At 42.1% G+C, this 20,866-nt stretch overlaps 2 protein-coding genes across 2 annotated transcripts; one reads left to right on the plus strand and one right to left on the minus strand.

The window, feature by feature from the left end:
* The first annotated feature begins 3,461 nt into the window (after positions 1-3,461).
* LOC135550097 (CUB domain-containing protein 1-like) lies at positions 3,462-17,721 on the plus strand. The gene is made up of 11 exons (XM_064980577.1): positions 3,462-3,669; positions 9,941-10,174; positions 10,452-10,802; positions 10,924-11,133; positions 11,300-11,656; positions 11,790-12,152; positions 12,426-12,623; positions 12,853-13,215; positions 13,859-14,215; positions 16,460-16,544; positions 16,678-17,721. Exons 1-11 carry the CDS (start codon positions 3,609-3,611, stop codon positions 17,207-17,209), a joined length of 3,111 nt encoding a protein of 1,036 aa, XP_064836649.1. The 5' UTR covers positions 3,462-3,608; the 3' UTR covers positions 17,210-17,721.
* A 511-nt stretch (positions 17,722-18,232) lies between these two features.
* LOC135550098 (tetranectin-like) lies at positions 18,233-19,860 on the minus strand. Its single transcript, XM_064980578.1, has 3 exons — positions 19,634-19,860; positions 19,208-19,306; positions 18,233-19,089 (listed from the first exon to the last, which is right to left on the minus strand). The coding sequence occupies exons 1-3, from the start codon at positions 19,728-19,730 to the stop codon at positions 18,692-18,694; spliced, it is 594 nt and encodes a 197-aa protein (XP_064836650.1). The 5' UTR covers positions 19,731-19,860; the 3' UTR covers positions 18,233-18,691.
* Between the last annotated feature and the right edge of the window lie 1,006 nt (positions 19,861-20,866).

Raw genomic sequence — 20,866 nt, forward strand, 5'->3', positions numbered from 1 at the left:
AAATTGTTTGACACTAGTGATTTTGCTACGAAGGGATTACAAATCTCTACATTATCTGTGACGGACTGTATTGGTTTAATTGAAATCCTCAAAATCAGCTTTTCTACGTTCAGAGATAACTCAGGGGGAGACTTTGATAAAGTTCTCAAGCTAACTGAAGTGATTAAGCATAATACAGTATTAGTAATGGGGATGTGAGCTCATCACGGCAGCGAAAACTGCCCGTAAAATTGGCAGACAGTTTAGTCACAACTCCATTAGGGAAAACATCCAGCATCTAGAGTGACAGTGATCTGAGGCAATTTTGGAACAATATTCTAGACAGACAGATTACTGAGTTTAACTCAAGATTTCAAGAAGACACATACAGTGAGGGAAAAAAGTATGTGATCTCCTACTGATTTTGTATGTTTGCCCACTGACAAAGAAATGATCAGTCTATAATTGTAATGGTAGGTTTATTTGAACAGTGAGAGACAGAATAACAACAAAAGAATCCAGAAAAACACATGTCAAAAATGTTATAAATTGAATTGCATTTTGATGAGGAAAATAAGTATGACCCCCCTGCAAAACATGACTTAGTTCTTGGTGGCAAAACCCTTGTTGGCAATCAGAGAGGTCAGACGTTTCTTGTAGTTGGCCACCAGGTTTGGTGGGATTTTGTCCCCTTCTCTTTGCAGATCTTCTCCAAGTTATTAATGTTTCGAGGCTGACGTTTGGCAACTCGAACCTTCAGCTCCCTCCTCAGGATTTCTATGGGATTAAGGCCACTCCAGGACCTTAATGTGCTTCTTCTTGAGCCATTCCTTTGTTGCCTTGGCCGTGTGTTTTGGGTCATTGTCATGCTTGAATACCCATCCACGACCCATTTTCAATGCCCTAGCTGAGGGAAGGAGGTTCTCACCCAAGATTTGACCGTACATGGCCCCGTCCATTGTCCCTTTGATGCGGTGAAGTTGTCCTGTCCCCTTAGCAGAAAAACACCCCCAAAGCATAATGTTTCCACCTCCATGTTTGACGGTGGGGATGGTGTTCTTGGGGTCATAGACAGCATTCCTCCTCCATTCCTTCTCCTCCAAACACGCCGAGTTGTCACCCAGTTGTCCTCTGAATCATTCAGATGTTCATTGGCAAACTTCAGGCAGGCATGTATATGTGTTTTCTTGAGCAGGGGGACCTTGCGGGCACTGCAGGATTTCAGTCCTTCACGGTGTAGTGTGATGTAGAGTTTAGAATCTGATTGATTGATTGATTGATTGATTGCTTCTGTGGACACGTGTCTTTTATACAGGTAACAAGCTGATATTAGGAGCACTCCCTGTAAGAGTGTGCTCCTAATCTCAGCTCGTTACCTGTATAAAAGACACCTGGGAGCCAGAAATCTTTCTGATTGAGAGAGGGTCAAATACTTATTTCCCTCATTAAAATGCAAATCAATTTATACAATTTTTGACATGCGTTTTTCTGGATTTTTTTGTTGTTATTCTGTGTCACTGTTCAAATAAACCTACCATTAAAATGATAGACTGATCATTTCTTTGTCAGTGGGCAAACGTACAAAATCAGCAGGGGATCAAATACTTTTTTCCCTCACTGTATGGGATTATGCAATCGGCAGCCTCCTTTTCCAAAGAATCTCAAACCTGCGGCCTTAAAGTGCAGCTGAAGACCACATGCGATCATCATTAATATCAATTGAGGATGCTGAATTCACTGTTTTTATTCAGCAGTTGAGTCGCAAAATGAACATGGGAAAGAATGACTTTTCCTCCATAATGAGTGTACTTAACAGCTGCCCTGATGATATTTTCCCTAATATAAACTCTGTTCAGGCTCATTGTCACACTTCCAATGACATCATGCAGTGTGGAGAGACTTTTCTCAACAACAACTAGGATAAGAAATCGTCTTCGCACATCAATGACAAGCGGCTGGCTGAACCACTTCAGTTTGCTGTCTTTTGAGTGTGAATTGACAGATACATTGGATTATGATGAAATCATCACCATATTCAATTCAAAGCATCACCGTCTGCACCTTGTGATGTAGCTCATTCCTTACGATATGTCTACTAAAGGTAAGGTACTACTACTACTATAGTACGACTGCCCGCCATGGTATAAATGGTAACATCGAATATAGGCTTGTTTGCCCATCGAGATTAAAGTGCACCTGAAGATAAGTTTTATGTTGTTGGCAAGTTGGCAACTGGTCTAAAGTTACTGTCTTGTTTTAATATGCTGGGGATGGGTAATTATTTGTATATGTAACGAGGTTGCCCCAAGTACTATGCACTAGTATAAAACAATTGTATTACTAAATAATATACGGTGCACATCGCAAAATAAATGTAATAAACAAGTAGAAAAAATGACTATCCAAATTTTTCTAGGCCTATCCCCCCAAAACATTCTGGCTACGCCCCTGCTGCGAAGCCACAGTTCGAATAGTGCTCTCGATTTGTGTCCAGGTTAAGTTAGATTGTTTCGCAAAAAAGTTGCAGGAGCCTCTCTCACACACAGCCGTTCACTCCAACATGCAAGCCCCGCCCCCACTTGATGGTTTTGCAACTGCACTTGAAGAAACTTTAAAAGTTCTTGAAATGTTCTGGATTGACTGACCTTTATGTCTTAATGCAATAATGTACTGTCGTTTCTCTTTGCTTATTTGTGCTGTTCTTGCCATAATATGGACTTGGTATTTTACCAAATAGGGCTATCTTCTGCATACCACCCCTATCTTGTCACAACACAACTGATTGGCTCAGTCCACAAATTAACTTTTAACAAGGCACACCTGTTAAATGCATTCCAGGTGAATACCTCATGAAGCTGGTTTAGAGAATGCCAAGAGTGTGCAATGCTGTCAACAAGGCAAACGGTGGCTACTTTGAAGAATCTCAAACACTTTTTTGATTATAACATATTCCATATCTGTTATTTCATAGTTTTATTATTTTACAATGTAGAACATATTAAAATGAAGAAAACCCCTTGAATGAGTAGGTGTGTCCAAACTTTTGACTGGTACTGTAGCTTAAAATTATTAAGTAGATGCAGAGTTACTAATTAGCTAAATTGTCCATGATGAGATTGGAACACGAATGGGGGGTGGACCAGTATGACAGAAAAGTATGAAAATGTATGCACTCACTATTGTAAATCACTCTGAATGATATTGTCTTCTAAATGACTAAAATGTAAAAAACAAAAACAATTGCTATACGTTCACGTTATTATGCACCAGATCAACCACCCTGCTTTTGTTTTTGCCTTAAGTAATCTCTGTGTTATGTAACCACACCAAAGTCAACATACTGTATCATACTAATTTGAGTGTCCTGGATTTTCATTTACTATGTTACGTCTCGTCTATGAGACCAGCCTGTCAACTACACTATTCAGTCAAGTTTCAACAGGTTACCCATTTATGGTAGCGTACACGCCCTCTGCGTGTAACAGGTAATGTACATCAGGAAGTTACTGCTCTATCACCGCCATCGAAAATGTTTTAACCTGAGATTTTACAAAATGCAAATATCGTGGGTTTGATAACATTTATCCGGAATCATTTAGGCACATCTCTTTGTTGTTTTATCAGTGGACATGCGGCTCACAAAAAAATGCGCTCGAGTGCTCCTGGGAATTGTGACTTTGCACCTGTCAGGTGAGAGAACGTTCAAAACATTCTTTCAAATTTAGCAAGCAGGCGTTAACAATCAGTTGCTAATTATGTATTGAGTGTGGCCTTCCCATTCTCAATGTTTCAAAATATGTCGATAAACTGAATTATATACTAAAGTGGTCACTAGTTTTTAGTTTGATATAAACTACCGTTCAAATGTTTGGTCACTTAATAAAAATGGCCTTGTTTTTGAAATAAAAGCACTTTTTGTCCATTTTAAAATAACATTAGATAAGAAAAATATTGTAGATATTTAATGTTGCGGGTACATTAAACAGCACCCATAAAATACCAGTCTCAACCTCATCAGTAAAGAGGCGATTCCGAGTTTCAAAGAAAAAGCCATATCTCAGACTGGCCAATAAAAATAAAAGATTAAGATGGGCAAAATAACAAACACTGGACAGGACCCTGTCTTTCAAAGATAATTAGTAAAAATCCAAATAACTTCACAGACCTTCATCGTAAAGGGTTTAAAAGCTTTTTCCCATGCGTGTTCAATGAACCATCAATTAATGAACATGCACCTGTGGAACAGTCGTTAAGACACTAACAGCTTACAGACGGTAGGCAATTAAGGTCACAGTTATGAAAACTAGGAGGCCTTTCCACTGACTCTGAAAAACATCAAAAGAAAGATGTCCCTGCTCATCTGTGTGAACAAGCCTTAGGCATGCTGCAAGGAGGCATGAGGACTGCAGATGTGGCCAGGGCAAAACATTGCAATGTCTAAACTGTGAGACGCCTAAAACCGCACTACAGGGAGACAGGATGGACAGCTGATCTTCCTCACAGTGGCAGACCACGTGTAACAACACCTGCACAGGATCGGTACATCTGAACATTACACCTGCGGGACAGGTACAGGATGGAAACAACTGCCCAAGTTCCACCAGGAACGCACAATCCCTCCATCAGTGCTCAGACTGTCTGCAATAGGCTGAGAGAGGCTGGACTTGTAGGCCTGTTTTAAGGCAGGTCCTCACCAGACATCACCGGCAACAAATTCGCCTATGGGCACAAACCCACCGTCACTGTACCAGACAGGACTGGCAAAAAGTGCTCTTCACTGACGAGTCACGGTTTTGTCTCACCAGGGGTGATGGTCGGATTTGCAGGTGCCTTGGTGGAAGAATAGGGTAACATCTCACAGCACAGAACTGGCAAATGTGGTGCAGTCCATGAGGAGGAGATGCACTGCAGTACTTAATGCAGTTGGTGACCACACCAGATACTGACTTGATTTTACATTTAATACATTTTAAACTGTTTTTCACAATTCCTGACATTTAATCCTAGTAACAATGCCCTGTCTTGGGTCAGTTAGGATCACCACTTTATTTTAAGAATGTGAAATGTCAGAATAATAGGAGAGAGAGTAATTGATTTCAGCTTTTCTTTTATTTTATCCCATTCCCAGTTGGTCAGAAGTTTACATGCACTCAATGAGTATTTGGTAGCATTGCCTTTAAGTTGTTTAACTTGGGTCAAACGTTTCGGGTAGCCTTCCACAAGCTTCCCACAAAAAGTTGGGTGAATTTTTGTCCCATTCCTCCTGACAGAGCTGGTGTAACTGAGTCAGGTTTGTAGGCCTCCTTGCGCCTGCTTTTTCAGTTCTGCACACACATTTTCTATAGGATTGAGGTCAGGGCTTTGTGACGGCCACTCCAATACCTTGACTTTGTCCTTAAGCCATTTTGCCACAACTTTGGAAGTATGCTTGGGGTCATTGTCCATTTGGAAGACCCATTTACGAACAAGCTTTAACTTCCTGACTGATATCTTGAGATGTTGCGTCAATATATCCACATAATGTTCCTCCCTCATGATGCCATCTATTTTGTGAAGTGTACCAGTCCCTCCTGCAGCAAAGCACCCCCACAACATGATGCTGCCACCCCGTGCTTCACGGTTGGGATGGTGTTCTTCGGCTTGCAAGCCTCCCCCTTTTTCCTCCAAACATAACGATGGCCATTATGGCCAAACAGTTCTATTTTTGTTTCATCAGACCCGAGGACATTTCTCCAAAAAGTATGATCTTTGTCCCCATGTGCAGTTGCAAACCGTAGTCTGGCTTTTTTATGCTGGTTTTGGAGCTGTGGCTTCTTCTTTACTGAGCGGCCTTTCAGGTTATGTCGATATAGAACTTGTTTTACTGTGGATATAGATACTTTTGTACCTGTTTCCTCCAGCATCTTCACAAGGTCCTTTGCTGTTCTCGGATTGATTTGCACTTTTCGCCCCAAAGTACATTCATCTCTAGGAGACAGAATGCGTTTCCTTCTTGAGGGGTATGGCGGCTACGTGGTCCCATGGTGTTTATACTTGTGTACTATTGTTTGTACAGATGAACGTGGTACCTTCAGGCATTTGGAAATTTCTCCCAAGGATGAACCAGACTTGTGGAGGTCTCCAATTTTTTTATTTTTTTTATTGTCCCATGATGTCAAGCAAAGAGGCACAGAGTTTGAAGATGTGCCTTGAAATACATCCACAGGTACACCTCCAATTGACTCAAATTATGTCAATTAGCCTAACAGAAGCTTCGATAGCCATGACATAATTTTCTGGAATTTTCCAAGCTGTTTGAAGGCACAGTCAACTTAGTGTATGTAAACTTCTGACCCACTGGAATTGTGATACAGTGAAATAATTTGTCTGTAAACAATTGTTGTAAAAATGACTTGTGTCACGCACAAATTAGGTGTCCTAGCCAACTTGCCAAAACTATCGTTAAATTTCTTGTTATGGAGTCGTTGAAAAACTATTTTTAATGACTCCAACCTAAGTGTATGTTTACTTCCGACTTCAACTGTATAGTGTATGTGGGTTTTTGGTAACAGGATGACAAGATGAAAAGATCCTTGGCAATATTTCTTAAATTTACAAGAGGAAAATCATTTCTGCAAAAGTTAATATAAATGTTAGTTGGCAAGGGTCTTAACTTCAACAATATAGTGTTTTGATGTATTAAGACTTTTTCTGGTAGATGTTTCTAAAACCCTTTTCCATCTGCTTGATATACCTTACTTTCAAAAAAATATAGACTCTTGCATTTTGGTGCTCATGGGTCCTTTTACATAGCCAGTTGCTACAAAGCAAAAATATTAAGCTTTTCCGCTTTGCTCTGTAATATGAGTAGTATTTTGATTGCAGTAACAATTTTCTTAATTAATTAATTAATATTGATAAATATAAACATGATAATATTTGATTACTTTTTCTATATACTGGTTAACATAATATAGTCTACAGGTATTTTAAAGTTGTTGTCCATTTTATACAGAGAAATTGGTTAAATTGCCTAATATGTCAATCACAGCCCTCTGTTTACTTGTATCATTGCACATCCTGCTAATCACCCGCAGAGGGCGAACATTTTTAATCTATTTTCTCATTCACTCTGTTGTTAGACTCGGCTTCCAGTATCCAGTATGGAAAAACGTAGTGGAACGTTCAATTAAATGGAAATGGTGCTGTACTGAATGACCAGTTGAAAAACGGAGAGGGTTTGGGTTGTGGGCCGAAATGCACCGCTGCCTTTTAAATACTTCACTCATTGCTTCAAGGCACATCCACAGAACTGTGCAAACGTACCTTTGTCTGTTCAAGAGTGTACAAGAACGTGTTGGTGTAACGTGTTGTTCAGTACAAACCGTTCCGCAAACTGAATGCACCCAAATAAGCAGACCAGAGCGGCCCCGCCCCTATTAGATAAAGGGAGCCGGATGTCTCGCTTCCGTGTCTAGATACTCTAACTTCTTTTAAAGATATAGTTCACCCAAATTTATAGAATGACATTGGTTTCCTCACCCTGTAATCAATCTATGGACAAAAAGGCTAATATCGGTCCCATAACTTGAATTGGATTTGTGCCACAAATACTCAAACGTTAGCATGTGGAAACCGTGCCAAGGAATTTAAACCAAGGCATGGATTGCTTTCATACCTTGTCCATAGACTGCTTACAGAGTAAGGAAGCCAATGTGTAATTTGGGTGAACTATCCCTTTTTAAGCCTCTTTCTGACAATAACTTCTACAGGCTTTCATATATAAGGTGAAAGCCTGGTAGAGGATACTCTGTTGGTAATGCTTACAAATTATATTATAACTGTAAAAGCATCAGATCCCCACTCTGGAACTTGGATATGCCAGTAGAGTATATTTCATTGTTTGGTTATGTTATTAATGTTGAATTGTTAATATGTCGATATGCTATTCAAAGACAAAAGGGATCCTACCATGGTAAGTTTGGGCATAGACCAGTCATCTGACACAGGACTTGATACAGCGTACTTCCTGTCAATTTGAACGTAACAGAAGGGCATTTCCATTAAAAATGACCCATGAGGGCCTCAAGTGGCGCACGAGTGACGCAGTGGTCTAAGGCACTGCATCGCAGTGCTAGCTGTGCCAATAGAGTTTCTGGGTTCAAGTCCAGGCTCTGTCGAGGCCGGCCGCGACCAGGAGACCCATGGGGTGGTGCACAATTGGCCCAGCATCGTCCGGCTAGGGGAGGGTTTGGCCAGCAGGGATGTCCTTGTCCCATCGCGCACTAGCGACTCCTATGGAGGGCCGGGTGCACAGTGTTTCCTCCAACACATTGGTGCGGCTGGCTTCCGGGTTAAGTGGGCATTATGTCAAGAAGCAGTGCAGCTTGGTTGTGTTTCGGAGGACGCACTGCTCTCGAACTTCGCCTCTCCCGAGTCCGTACGGGAGTTGGAGCGATGAGACAAGACTTTAACTACCAATTAGATGCCACGAAATTGGGGAGGAAAAGGGGGTAAAAAATACAAACAGGACCCATGAGCACCAAAGTTGATTGGAACATGTCAAGTTAGGTGACATATGGAAGCTAATAGTCTATTTTTGGGGAATTAAGGCATTTTTCAATAATTTTACATCTTAAAAATGAAAGATTCCTGGATAAACAGATGGAAAAGGGGTCTTAAAAGGTATCAGAAATACTTCAAAACACTAACGTTGATGTAAAGACCTCTGCCAACTAATTTCAACACTTATATTTTAGTTTTTTACATTTTTTTATATACCTTCTGTAAGTTTAAGAAATATTGCCTTGTGATTCTGTTACCAAAAACCCACACATCTAAGATATTTTCTAATTTCTCTCCTTCATGAAGAGGCAGGATAATGTAAGTTCACAGAAGTAACAAGTAATGCCAGACCTACCAATTAGTTAGTGATTTTACTCATATACATTTTGTTTATGAATTATTAAGTGATTAAAACTCGTAATTCCGTTACCAAATGGAAAGAATTACTGCGACTGAATTGGCTAAAATGGGAAATCAAAATAGTCACCAACCACAGTTGGCATTTTCTGTTGTCTGGTGGTCAAACCACAAGAGTTTTTAAATTGTCAAGTCTGGACAACCCCTCCCTCTCTCTCTCCCTCTCTGCCTTTCTCACTCTCCAGTTAATGTCACTTCTCCCAGCTCTTACTGACACCTACCCATGAGCCCCATCTCTTTCCATTTACTGTAACCAGCATCCTCAACCACTGAGCACCGAACGTCCATGGATGTTGAATAGTAGTTGCAATTTGGTCCCTTCCTGACCCCGATGTTAACATCTACAGACGGACTAGACTATCATAGGCGTGTTTCACAAGTTTGGATGGCGTACCGGTAGAGTACAATACAGAAGAGTACAGTAAAGAAGTAGAGTACAGTATGTTGAAAATGTGCTTACATAAAAATAGATTTCACCATATTTCCGTTACCAAAGTTTACATCTGCACAGTTCTTCCACTAAATTAGTTTTTGTAACATTTTCAGTGGAAATTGTTCAAAGTAGGCCTTGTGCAAAGTTGTATGGTTTGTTTAACTTTGAAATCAATGGTTTTTGATTGGTATACATTTTTTTAAAGTGAAAGCGTAATTCCGTTATCGTGGAATTGCCCAGAACCTCCATTCATATTTTCCTTTGAAGGACCATGTAGTGTTCTGTACGGATGTGTATTTGTGAAATAACTGGTGCAGCCTTAAGTCCAGACATGACAATAGGTTCTAGCCTGCTCCCAATGTTCAGTGAAACTTAACTACTATGTCACTGTTTTATAATCCTTTTTTCCATGTATTTTTGTTACCTTTTGCTCAAAACTCTTAGCCTGTTCATTGACTCCAACAATAGTTTTACTACTCAATACAATGACATAGTAGTGAACTAGCCTTTTCAGTTTGGACTTTGCAAAATATTCAAAATAACCTTTTCTTCGTTCTGTTCACTCAGAATGTCTGCGCATGACCGTTCGACCTGACAAAGATGCTACTGTGACTGTGTCGTCCTCACTTTTCCTTCCATTGGAACAGTGTTCCGTATGCAAGGTCAATGGCACTGAGAATGACACCCAGACGACCTGTCACTCATCGCTGGCCCTGGTCCCCGATGAGGATGTCACCTTGCTCTTCAACTGCACTGAACCACCACAAAGTGCTTTCGTCATCCAGATCCACAGGAAAATCGGTGAGTCTAGAGAAACTTTGTAATATTGGATTTAATTTTAGACTGCCAGCTCAATTCGATCAAACCAGTATTGCCGTAGTTACACAGTCGAAAATATGTACAACACAGGCAGATGATTCAGAATTTGACATCCTGGGGTGGTAGTTGTCAGCGAAGATGCTGCATAAAAACAGCTAAGGCTACCTTTTAGATCTGGCCCCAAGGGTGAACCGTTAAGCAGGTTTTGTTTAGGTTTCTTCTGGTCTTACCTGTTATGTGATTTCTTTTTTTTATCCAGAATGCACCAATGACACCTGCAGCCCTGCCACAGGTGTGGCTCAGCCTTCCCTCTTCTCAGAGTTCATTAGAACACTCGTCTGGGACCTAAGTGTGCCGGAGAAGACTGTTATGAATTTGGACTTCCCTGTTGACAGGCTGAAGGAGATGACTGAATCAGAGTTGTGTCAAGATGGCTACCAGTACACTGTAACCAGGACCAACACTGAACGAGAGGTCAAAACTCAGACGTACTGCAAGAATGGCCTCGTGGCTCACCTTCATATACTGAGCCAAGCCACGGTGTCTTTGCAAGTTCCAAAAGGCAGAGAGGTGGATTCCTCTATATTCACGGCCAAACCAATAAAGAAACGTAAGCTCTTTCAACTGTTCTGTTCATGTCTAACTCTAATGTGAGAAGTGTATGTACAGTGAATTATCTTTTGTTGAAATCAGATCTATAAATTAGTGTTTACGTTTCAAATTTTCCTCAGAGAGCCGGATGATCTCCGTGACTCCAGAGCCAGACACTATCGTCACCATCAGCAGAAACACCAAAGCCAAAGAGTGCAGTGTGTGTGTTGGGGAGGGGCCTACCTGCAACCCCAAAGAACTCGTCCTGAGAGCTGCCCGCAACACCTCTGTGAAGTTCACCTGCCCACAGCCACAAGATGTCTTCAGTGTGGAGATCAACAGGGAGATTGGTAAGATGCCTCAGACCCATTTTCCTGGCCTCAACAGGGCCCTGACCTGACTTCTAGTAGCATTTGATTGAGCATGCCTAACACAATGGACCCAATGAAATAGTCTCGACAGTGCAAAAGCTGCTCATCTGTTAGCTTCACTAATACAATGTTTTTCCTCCTCCAGATTGCACAGAGATCACCTGCAGCGGGAACATCGTCCAGACGGAGTCCTCCCTCTTCCCAGACTTCAACAGAACCTTCACCTGGGACCTGAAAGTTCCACCTGGCCTTTCCTTCCAGCTGGACTTCCCATCGCCGGGAATGAGACAGATTCCACCCTCTGAGACCTGTCCTGACGAGCATACCTACACCATCATCACGTACCAGCGCACCGGGCTCGCCACCATCGGCATTTTTTGCCCAGGCGGCAGCATCACTAGGATCCAGGTGTTGTACAAGGGCCGGGTGTCCCTGCAGGTCCCTGGGGACAGGAAGCTGGAGCCGCTGGACTTCAAGGTCACCGTCGGACCGGAAATTAAAAGTGAGTGTCTGGCAGCTGTTGAAGGAGCCATAAAAAATAAATGCCTGTTGAGGCTAGCTTGTATGTATTCAGTAGACCTCCCTTTACAGAATTTGTCATGTCATTATACCTCATTTAACCCCTTTCCTTCCAGTGCTGGCTGTGGTAAAAGTCAACCTACCTCGAGGGGTGTCAGATACAGACTTCCTCTCAGCCAACTACCCTAGAGGTTTCCCTGATGACGACCTGATGAGGTGGGACTTCACGGTGCCCGGCATGCATAACTACACGGTTAACTTCCTGAATCACACAGAGTCTCTTTGCCAGAAGAAGGAAGTGATGGTGATGTACCACAAGGCGCGTGGGAAGGTGGGCATCCAGAAGACCCTGGTGGACCCCCAGCCAACACACAGGCAGGGCAGCTTCACCATGACCCTGTTTAACTGTGAGACAGACAGGACCAAACCGGGCCTGTCCCTCAAATTTAGGGTCTCTGTGATGAGGAGCGGCCATCCAGGTACAAAGGCTATTGGCAATCATAAATTGTTATGACATGATTTGTGTTGTAAGCAATTTCAAGTAAGATCCAAAAATGCTTCTTTATTCTATACAGGCAATCTGTTAAACCAACCCTATACTTTTCCAAACCAATATAATACTAATATTTCCATTATAAATGTTTAAACATATTGTAGCCTGATCATTCATTCAATCAAATTAAATGAGTGGTGATCGGTGACCTATTTCTCAGAAGATGATTGTGCCTGTTTGTCTTTTATTCCCTGGTCAGTTCTCTGCACTGTAAATCTGTCAGAGGATGAAGGGCTAGTTCTCCACTTTGAGAAGAGGGGATCTGACCCCTACTGTGAGATGAGGAAGGACTCTGTGCTCCAGGAGAAGATCACAGTTCCCTCAGGGACCAAAGCCAGGCTTTCTTTCCTGGACTGTCCAAGTGAAGACCTACGTCTGACAGCTGTAAAAACCATAGGTACTGTAACAATACATACATTAGCGTTGCATGTATTGCCTCCAAAACATAGAAACCACTATGGACAGTATCTATGCCATTCTCACTTAAGCTTCTTATTAGAGTATATTTGTGACAAAGCTAGAACAAATGGTCTTTGTGTTTTGTTTATCTAAAGATGTGATGGACTAAGAATATGAATGTATGTAAACCCATTATAATATCTCAAGCCTCTGTGGATCTATTCCAGGATGCCGGAGTTTAGACTCGTGCTCCGTGACTGGGACTCTCCTCACGGTCCCTAAAATGCCGACGTGCCTCCCTACGCTACTTCAAAGCTTCACCTGGCACCTCATTATCCCAGTATATGGCTCCGTGGATTTACTGGCCCCCACAGGAAACCTCAGGCAGTCCCTGCCAGGACAGGAGTGCAATGGCAGTGTCTCCCTTCACGTAGCAGAGGGTGATGGGTCCTCCATTGGCTACTTCTGCGCCGAAGGCATCATTCGCAAAATCCAAGTGCACTCCAACGTCTCTATTACTGCCACAGCGAAGGACCTTAGCCTGATTCAAGGGCCTTTCCTCAATGTGTCCTTCAGTGAAAAAATCTCAGGTATGCTAACTGGTTTCGCAGTTGTTGTTTTTTTTCATTTAAAACAATATTTTAAAGTAACTATTCAGTTAAAATCTCACTTAACAGTTCTGTTAACAATTACCCACATAATGTTGTTGACTCATCCTGTACCTCGATTGGTGGCCAAAGCATAAATTCACTTCAAACTTGTATCTCAAACAGACCGTTTCAAAAATGCTTTCTGTTTCCTCAGAGTATGATGTCATACGCATGAGGAGGATGAGCTGACCAATCAGCGGTCTATTTCTAATTAATATTTTTAATCACCGGTATAAGCCCACACCATTTTGTTGTTGGGGGTACACCACCACCATTCCAACACAGAAAAGCTGCTTTTTAACATAATTAATTAAACAAAATTGTACGGAAAACAATTTCACTCATTTTGTAGTTAATTGTAGGTCATATTTTATAGACCTCTGGAAACACTGGACAGTTACTTTAATACTTTCTTCACTTACCTTTTTATGGTTCCTTGTGTAACATCCACAAGAGGGCACAGACATACAGCAATGACGAGGGGATTTGTTTTAACAATGGTTTGAATGGAAAATGACATTCTCACTCCCTTCAACCACTGTTCAAGCTGCATTGTTCTTCGTCACTTCCTTTTGTCCCTCAGACAGCATCATATATACAGTCCAGCCCGGAATGGGTTCCCCTGCCCTCCTGGCCACCCCAAACTGGCCCAGCGGCATGAAACCATACTCCACCGTGTCCTGGATCATCAATCTGCCGGGCCACCTCCAGGCAGAGCTGCTGTTGACCAACATCAGCCAGCCCAAGTGTGGCAAGGGGCACACATTCATCAAGGTGCAGACCCTGGGCTCTCCAGAGGAGCTATTGAGTCGAAGGGAGGATAAGGAGGCAGAGGACAAGCTGATGGTCCCTGAGAGCTTCTACCTCAACATGTCCAACTGTATGCCGGAGAATGGAAACTTCAGTGTGCTCAGCAAGGTTACTCTGCAGAAGACTAGCCGTAAGGGACCTATTTGTAATGTTACGATAGAGTTGTGACCTAATATGTTTGCTAAGATATCTGCATAATTCTAGCATTCGTCTCACAAGACCCTTTTGGATATTTCAACAACTCTTAAGAGATCTAAAATTTGAGAGCAAAAAGAAAACAATAATAGTTGTTTTAATTGGATGTCTATGTCGTAAATGACATCAATACACACGTATGGGAATTATTAGGGGTACTTGATGATCTCATAATCATCAACACAGTATTGACTCAGCTTGACTCAACTCAGAATATACGTTCATCCCTCTAAGTGTGAAAAAAGCTCTGCGATATGTCAAGAGATGGAAGAGAAAATCACAACTTTCTAGGAAATAAATATTGAGCTCTCAATCAAACCCTAATAACTCAACTTCTCTTTGTGTCAAATCAGGTGTTGAGATATATCTCTACACAAACACACACAGTGCCTTCGGAAAGTATTCAGACCCCTTGAATTTTTCCACATTTTGTTACATTACAGCCTTATTCTAAATAGTTTTTTCCCTCAGCAATCTACACACAATACCCCATGATGAAAAAGCAAAAACAGATGTTGATACTTTTTGTACATTTGATAAAAAACAGAACTACCTTATTTAAAGTTTTCACCCCCTTTGCTATGAGACTCGAAATTGAGCTCAGGTGCATCCTGTTTCCATTGATCATCCTTGAGATGTTTTTACAACTTGATTGGAGTCCACCTGAGGTCTATTCAATTGATCGGACGTGATTTGGAAAGGCACACACCTGACTATATAAAGTCCCACAGTTGACAGTGCATGTCAGAGCAAAAACCAAGCCATGAGGTCGAAGGAATTGTCCGTAGTGCGTCAAGACAGGATTGTGTCGATGCACAGATCTGGGGAATGGTACCAAAAACATTCTGCAGCATTAAAGGTCCCCAAGAACACAGGGGCCTCCATCATTCTTAAATGGCACATTTTTGGAACCACCAGGACTCTTCCTAGAGTTGACCATTAGGCCAAACTGCACAATCGGGGGAGAAGTGTCTTGGTCAGGGAGGTAACCAAGAACCTGATGGTCACTCTGACAGAGCTCTAGAGTTCCTCTGTGGAGATAAGAGAAACTTCCAAAAGGACAACCATCTCTGCAGCACTCCAGGAATCAGGCCTTTATGGTAGAGTGGCCAGATAGATGGCACTCCTCAGTAAAAGGCACATGACAGCCCGCTTGGAGTTTGCCAAAAGGCACCTGAAGACTCTCAGGCCATGAGAAACATTTATTTTGGTCTGATGAAACCAAGATTGAACTCTTTGGCCTGAATTCCAAGCGTCACATCTGGAAGAAACCTGGCACCATCCCTACGGTAAGGCATGGTGGCAGCAGCATCATGCGGGGATGTTTTTCAGCTGCACAAACTGGGAGTCTAGTGATGATAACCTGCTCCAGTGCGCTCAGGACCTCGGACTGGGGGGCGAAGGTTCACCTTCCGGACAGGACAACGACCCTAAGCACATAGCTTAGACACATGCAGAAGTGGCTTCGTGACAAGTCTCTAAATGTCCTTGAGTGGCCCAGCCAGAGCCCGGATTTGAGCCCGATCTAACATCTGGAGAGACGTGGAAATAGCTGTGCAACAATGGTCCCCATCCAACCTGACAGAGCTTGAGAGGCTCTGCATAGAAGAATGGGAGATACTCCCCAAATACAGGTGTACCAAGCTTGCAGCGTCATACCCAAGAAGACTCGAGGCTGTAATCACTGCCAAAAGTGCTCCAACAAAGTACTAAGTATAGAGCGTAAATGCTTGTGATATTTCAGTTTTTTATGTTGAATAAATTAGCAAACATTTCTAAAAATCTGTTTTGCTTTGTCATGGGGTACTGTGTGTAGATTGATGAGGGGGGGGGGGGCAATTTAATCAATTTTAGAGTAAGGTTATAACAAAATGTGTAAAGTCAAGAGGTCTGAATACTTTCTGAAGGCCTTGTGTATGTATAACAACTGCATGCAATTCATGTGTGAACCTCTCAGCATGTATTACTGTCTCTAGTACATTTTGAGAAAAGCAACGCAATACATCAAAGATGAGTGTTTTGAATTGTTACAAGGAAGGGTTTATAATGCGTCTATGCAACTGTGTTCCAGCCTTCTCATACGCCAGCACCTCATTTCATTGCTACTTGCAGCTGTATATGTCTCATTCTTACCATATGTAATCACGATTCTCACCTTCTTGTGTGTGTCTCTCTGTAGAGCTGCTCCTAAGCGGCATCCTGGGTGCTGTGGGAGCAGTGCTGCTCCTTATGCTTATTGTGCTGACAGTCTTCTTGGTGTTCAGGTGAGAACACCTGCCTCACCAAAACAATCCATATATAGCTTTGATGTTGAGGTCATTTTATGACTTGCCCCCCCCCTCATAGTGTGATGTCTTCTTGACTCAACCATTTGTATTCCTCTTTTGTGCTTTGCAGGAAGAAGAAAAGAGCGATGGTCAATGAGGCTTCCATCTGCATAGGGAAAGGGAATATCTTCATCCCAGGCGATCATGGGTTCCCCAAAACTCGGTCGGACAGCGAGTCTCACGTTTACGCCTCCATCGAAGACACCATGGTGTACAGCCACCTGTTGCGTGAGCCCAGCTACAGGGGGGCCATCCAGGACCACTTCCAAGGACAGCCGGTCGACACCTATCGAACGTTCATGGCGCTCCAGGATGGAGTGCCAGAGATCACAGAGACAGCTGCAGACCATGAGTCTGAACTGGTGCCTGAGATGGACGAGTATAGACCTTTCCTGGACCCATCGGAAACCTTCATCCCGTCGAGACCTCGCACGCCCATTGACCGCCAGGACAGCATGGGCTTCATGGACCGCAGGATGGTAGACAATGAGCTCTACACGTTCAAGAGCACTGGTGACATTAATACGATTAGACTGTCGGGGGCAAACCAAATCCTAGATCCAGAGACCTTCATCGACCCGAAGGGGGAGGAATCCATTTAGCGTGAGGCGGTACTGTGAGATGGACTACTGTTACTCATTTCACATAGCTCAATGTGTTTCAGGTTCACTGCAGTGGAGAAATGGGGTGTAAATGTGCCTTTGTGTAAGATTCAGGGAGTTTGTATTAGTGGTGTTGTGCCTTCTGCACAAGACCATCAGACAAATTACTATTACTGCCTTTCATTGGAGCCTGAGTCTGTTTCCTCCAAGCTCCTAGAGAGTAATTTCTGAAACGGCACATGGTGCTGCTCTTCTGTGTTTACATTGCTGGTCTACTTGGTTTTTGTGTATATTTCTTGATAGTATTTTAATAGTTTTATATGCTAGTATATCTTGAATGTTGCCCTGGACACTGGTGTGTTATGGGTTTAAGACCAGGGCTGCTTGTTTTGTTTATTAGTTTTGTACCTAGCGTTGTTAATGCCTTGTGGCAAGGGTTTTTCTCTGTAAATATGTGTTTTTATAAATTCCTCTGCCAATTGTATTTTTTATAAATTCCTTAGACATTTTGAGTGGTCTGAGTACAGTGTGATATTGTGAATAATACTGTATCTAGGATAGATAAGGGAATCAATCCAAAACAATATTGCTTCAGAGGGTGTCTTTATTGTGATGGGAAAAGTGACATTCTGTCATCCTTTGGCTAAAACCTGTGACCTTTAAAGTCCTGGCTTGTAGTTTGTTATGACCACAGGAACTTCAACCACGGAAGGCAGGATGATTGTATGGCAGGTTTTCATTGTAGTTACCAAGAGGGACTTTAAGGGGAAACAACCAAACCTTTAGCAAGATGCCAAGGGTCAACAGATTATGACAATCCTCTTGCGGTAATACACCTCTGTGATTACAATTGTCTCATCTCTGTTCGAAGGTTTAAAAATATATATTTTTAAAAAGTCACTTTTCCCGCTACAAGATTTAATACATGTTAAATGAACAAGTCTTCCTAAGACGTTTTCTTTGTTCAGTAATGTGTAATAGTTAGGTTTTCAATGTCTTTACATCTTCTTAGACAAGCCCCTATTATAATTTCATAACTTTTATTGAGATTTTATGTGTTCAGGCTAGACATCTTGTGATGAAAACAAACAAGTATTCAAAGGCTATCACTCTGAAATAATTGTTGTAAATTAGATAGGAAAGCAATCTATATGGTAACGTAAGGATCTCATACTTGTGCAAATTCACATGAAAATGTGTCATTGTCATTGGGACAGTTTCGCCGGACACAGATTAATCCTCATCCTGGATAATCCTTAATCTGTGTCCAAGAAACCACCATGTTTTACAAAGAATTTTCCAACATTTTTGATAAGGTTATCAGCTCTAGAAAAGTGTCAGTAACTTGTTCCAAATGTTAAAAAATATACATTTTCAGGGGTTGAATTTAAAACCAAAGCGTACATTGTAGAAAAGAATACATGGTAGCGAACAAAAAAATATAATTCAAGCATGGGAAATCCAACTAACAAATGGCGCGCCTTAGACTATGTTGAACTCGCAGACAGAGGCCTTCTCCTCACGACAGTTCTTGTCTAACCATTTCCCACCAGTGGCCTCCGAGAGGATGACACAATTCTGGGAACGATCTGTTTTTGGGGATCTGGAATCAGAGTCCCAGTTCTTGTAGAGGATGCTGTTACCCGTCTGATCCATCCAGTTGCCCTCAGTCACCATGTCGCTGATGCCCAGCCAGATCTGCTCGCCTGGGCCGATGCTCTGGTGGACGTAGTCGCTGAGCTGGTCGTTCTGGTCCTTGGACAAGGGGGTACCGAGTACACCCCCCAGGGCAATGCAGTCGTCAAAGGCTGTGTGGTAGCTTTTCTTCAGCGGCTCAGCCAGGAAACACTTGCCATGAACCTTGACCCCTTTCAAACAAACTGAGGAGCCAAGTGAAAATTGTAGCGTCAGAGTGTCTTTAGAAGTGTTAAAACGGAAACCGATACTGTTATTTATGTCCAAAGGTTCCTGAACAATACCAGTGTGTGTGAATCTCACCTGACTGCAAAGCCTGTTGCTCCTTCATAATATTTAGATCCTGAACAATGTCATTGATCTGCTTCTGCAGCTCCTCTATGGCTGCGCCTTTGCCTTCATCTGGAACATGACAGAACAGAAACGGGGGAGGGGAACAGGATGGACTCAAAGATGACGCAAAGTTTGAGCAATAGGCTACTGCTCCAGTGAGGTGGCAATGCCAGATGTGTTGCTTGAAATTATTGATGTGTATTGCAGGCAATGTTGTGGCAAGACTAATAAAATCCTATTTTACTCAAAATAGTTAATCTTCCGAACAATGAGAGCCTTGTGTAACAGACATTTCATTTCTCTCAGATTCAAAATGATTGATTTAAAAATAATTTCAACACTGGACATAAATATAATTCTGACCATTATATAGAGTGCGAGGCACCCACCACCTACCCTTTTTAACCGTTTTCTTCATAGGGAAAGCCTGCTGGAATGAGCAGTTCACCAAGAGGAGTATTCCAAAAACCAAACAGGTTCTTCTGAACTCCATGGTTAGGTCTGTTGTTGAATGACTGCTTCAATGTGGAGCCTAGCAATTTATGTCCTCAAGTCCTCCACAAAAGGAAAAAACAGTGTAATTGAAAACTGCTGCCTGGAGCTGGAGTTGTCCAACCTCAGAACCTGATACTCTCTCAGTCCCAGACATCACATGCACTGTGACATCCTTATCTGATTTCTGGACGTCCCAGTGGTCCCACCCTGTACTTTGAAAAAGAACAATAGGGTATAGTGGTTCTAATTTGAGTCAAATGGCATCTCTTACTCACATTATGGTCAACTAAAATCATTTGTCTTTGGTATTATTGCCATCCTACTTAATTTCTTTGCTTCTATTTGTTTATTTTTACTCAGGATCTTGGTCAGGTTTTTAAATGGTAAAGTAGTAAACATACGGGTTTCTTTGGACCGGTCTCCTCTCTGGCAAAGTAGATCATATGCTCCAGGCCATGGTTCTTAGGCAGTGGAAATGGTCCTGTCTCACATCTGCTATTTTGGATGTGCACATTATGCTCCTCTGATGAATCTGACACGTGTTAAAGGACAATAGGACACCGTGACTATCGCCGTCAAGAGTATCTACTCAATTACAGAAAAAGATATTCAGTTATAGAGGTATACCGTATAAGTACTCTACGGTTTTAACTTCACTTAAATGCTGAACATTAGTATAATCCTGACCAATCTGGAAGACAAAAGTAAGCGGCTTAGTTTTTATTGGAGCCATTTGAATGGCAATAACACACTGCTCAAGTTACACGTGTTGAATTTGGTCATTATTTGTAAACTCAGTAGTGGTAAAAAACATGTTTGCCATCTGCCACCTCCACCTTAGTTCAGCACTCAAGTAAACATCATTAACCTTTCATCAAAATACTCATACAGGTCATTTCTATCGGTGATTCAAAATGTCCCTGCTTTGAAGTGTAAGGAAGACAGACACATTTAATACTGTTGCATAAACCTAAAAGTTTTTTTTTTTTTTAATTAAAGCCTACTTTCTGTCTCTTCTTTCCCAGACTCTCCTTCTGGAGAAGCGCCATGAGGGCTTTCCCTACCCGTTTCCCTGTCTGTAGAGATATACAACAGAGCATTGTGTGTGTGTGTGTGAGTGTAACTATACTTGTG

Source organism: Oncorhynchus masou, chromosome 12 (assembly GCF_036934945.1).
Source record: "Oncorhynchus masou masou isolate Uvic2021 chromosome 12, UVic_Omas_1.1, whole genome shotgun sequence".
Taxonomy (NCBI): Eukaryota; Metazoa; Chordata; class Actinopteri; order Salmoniformes; family Salmonidae; genus Oncorhynchus; species Oncorhynchus masou.

What these genes read in the sequence shown, in the direction of transcription:
- LOC135550097 (XM_064980577.1), top strand. Translation starts at nt 3,609, where the DNA reads ATGCGGCTCACAAAAAAATGCGCTCGAGTGCTCCTGGGAATTGTGACT. An exon ending in TGTGACTTTGCACCTGTCAG is followed by an intron (nt 3,670 to 9,940) that starts GTGAGAGAACGT and finishes CTGTTCACTCAG; the next exon opens with AATGTCTGCGCATGACCGTT. An exon ending in GACAGCTGTAAAAACCATAG is followed by an intron (nt 12,624 to 12,852) that starts GTACTGTAACAA and finishes GATCTATTCCAG; the next exon opens with GATGCCGGAGTTTAGACTCG.
- LOC135550098 (XM_064980578.1), bottom strand. Translation starts at nt 19,730, where the DNA reads ATGGAGTTCAGAAGAACCTGTTTGGTTTTTGGAATACTCCTCTTGGTG. An exon ending in GAAGAAAACGGTTAAAAAGG is followed by an intron (nt 19,307 to 19,633) that starts GTAGGTGGTGGG and finishes GTCATGTTCCAG; the next exon opens with ATGAAGGCAAAGGCGCAGCC. An exon ending in GCAACAGGCTTTGCAGTCAG is followed by an intron (nt 19,090 to 19,207) that starts GTGAGATTCACA and finishes TTGGCTCCTCAG; the next exon opens with TTTGTTTGAAAGGGGTCAAG.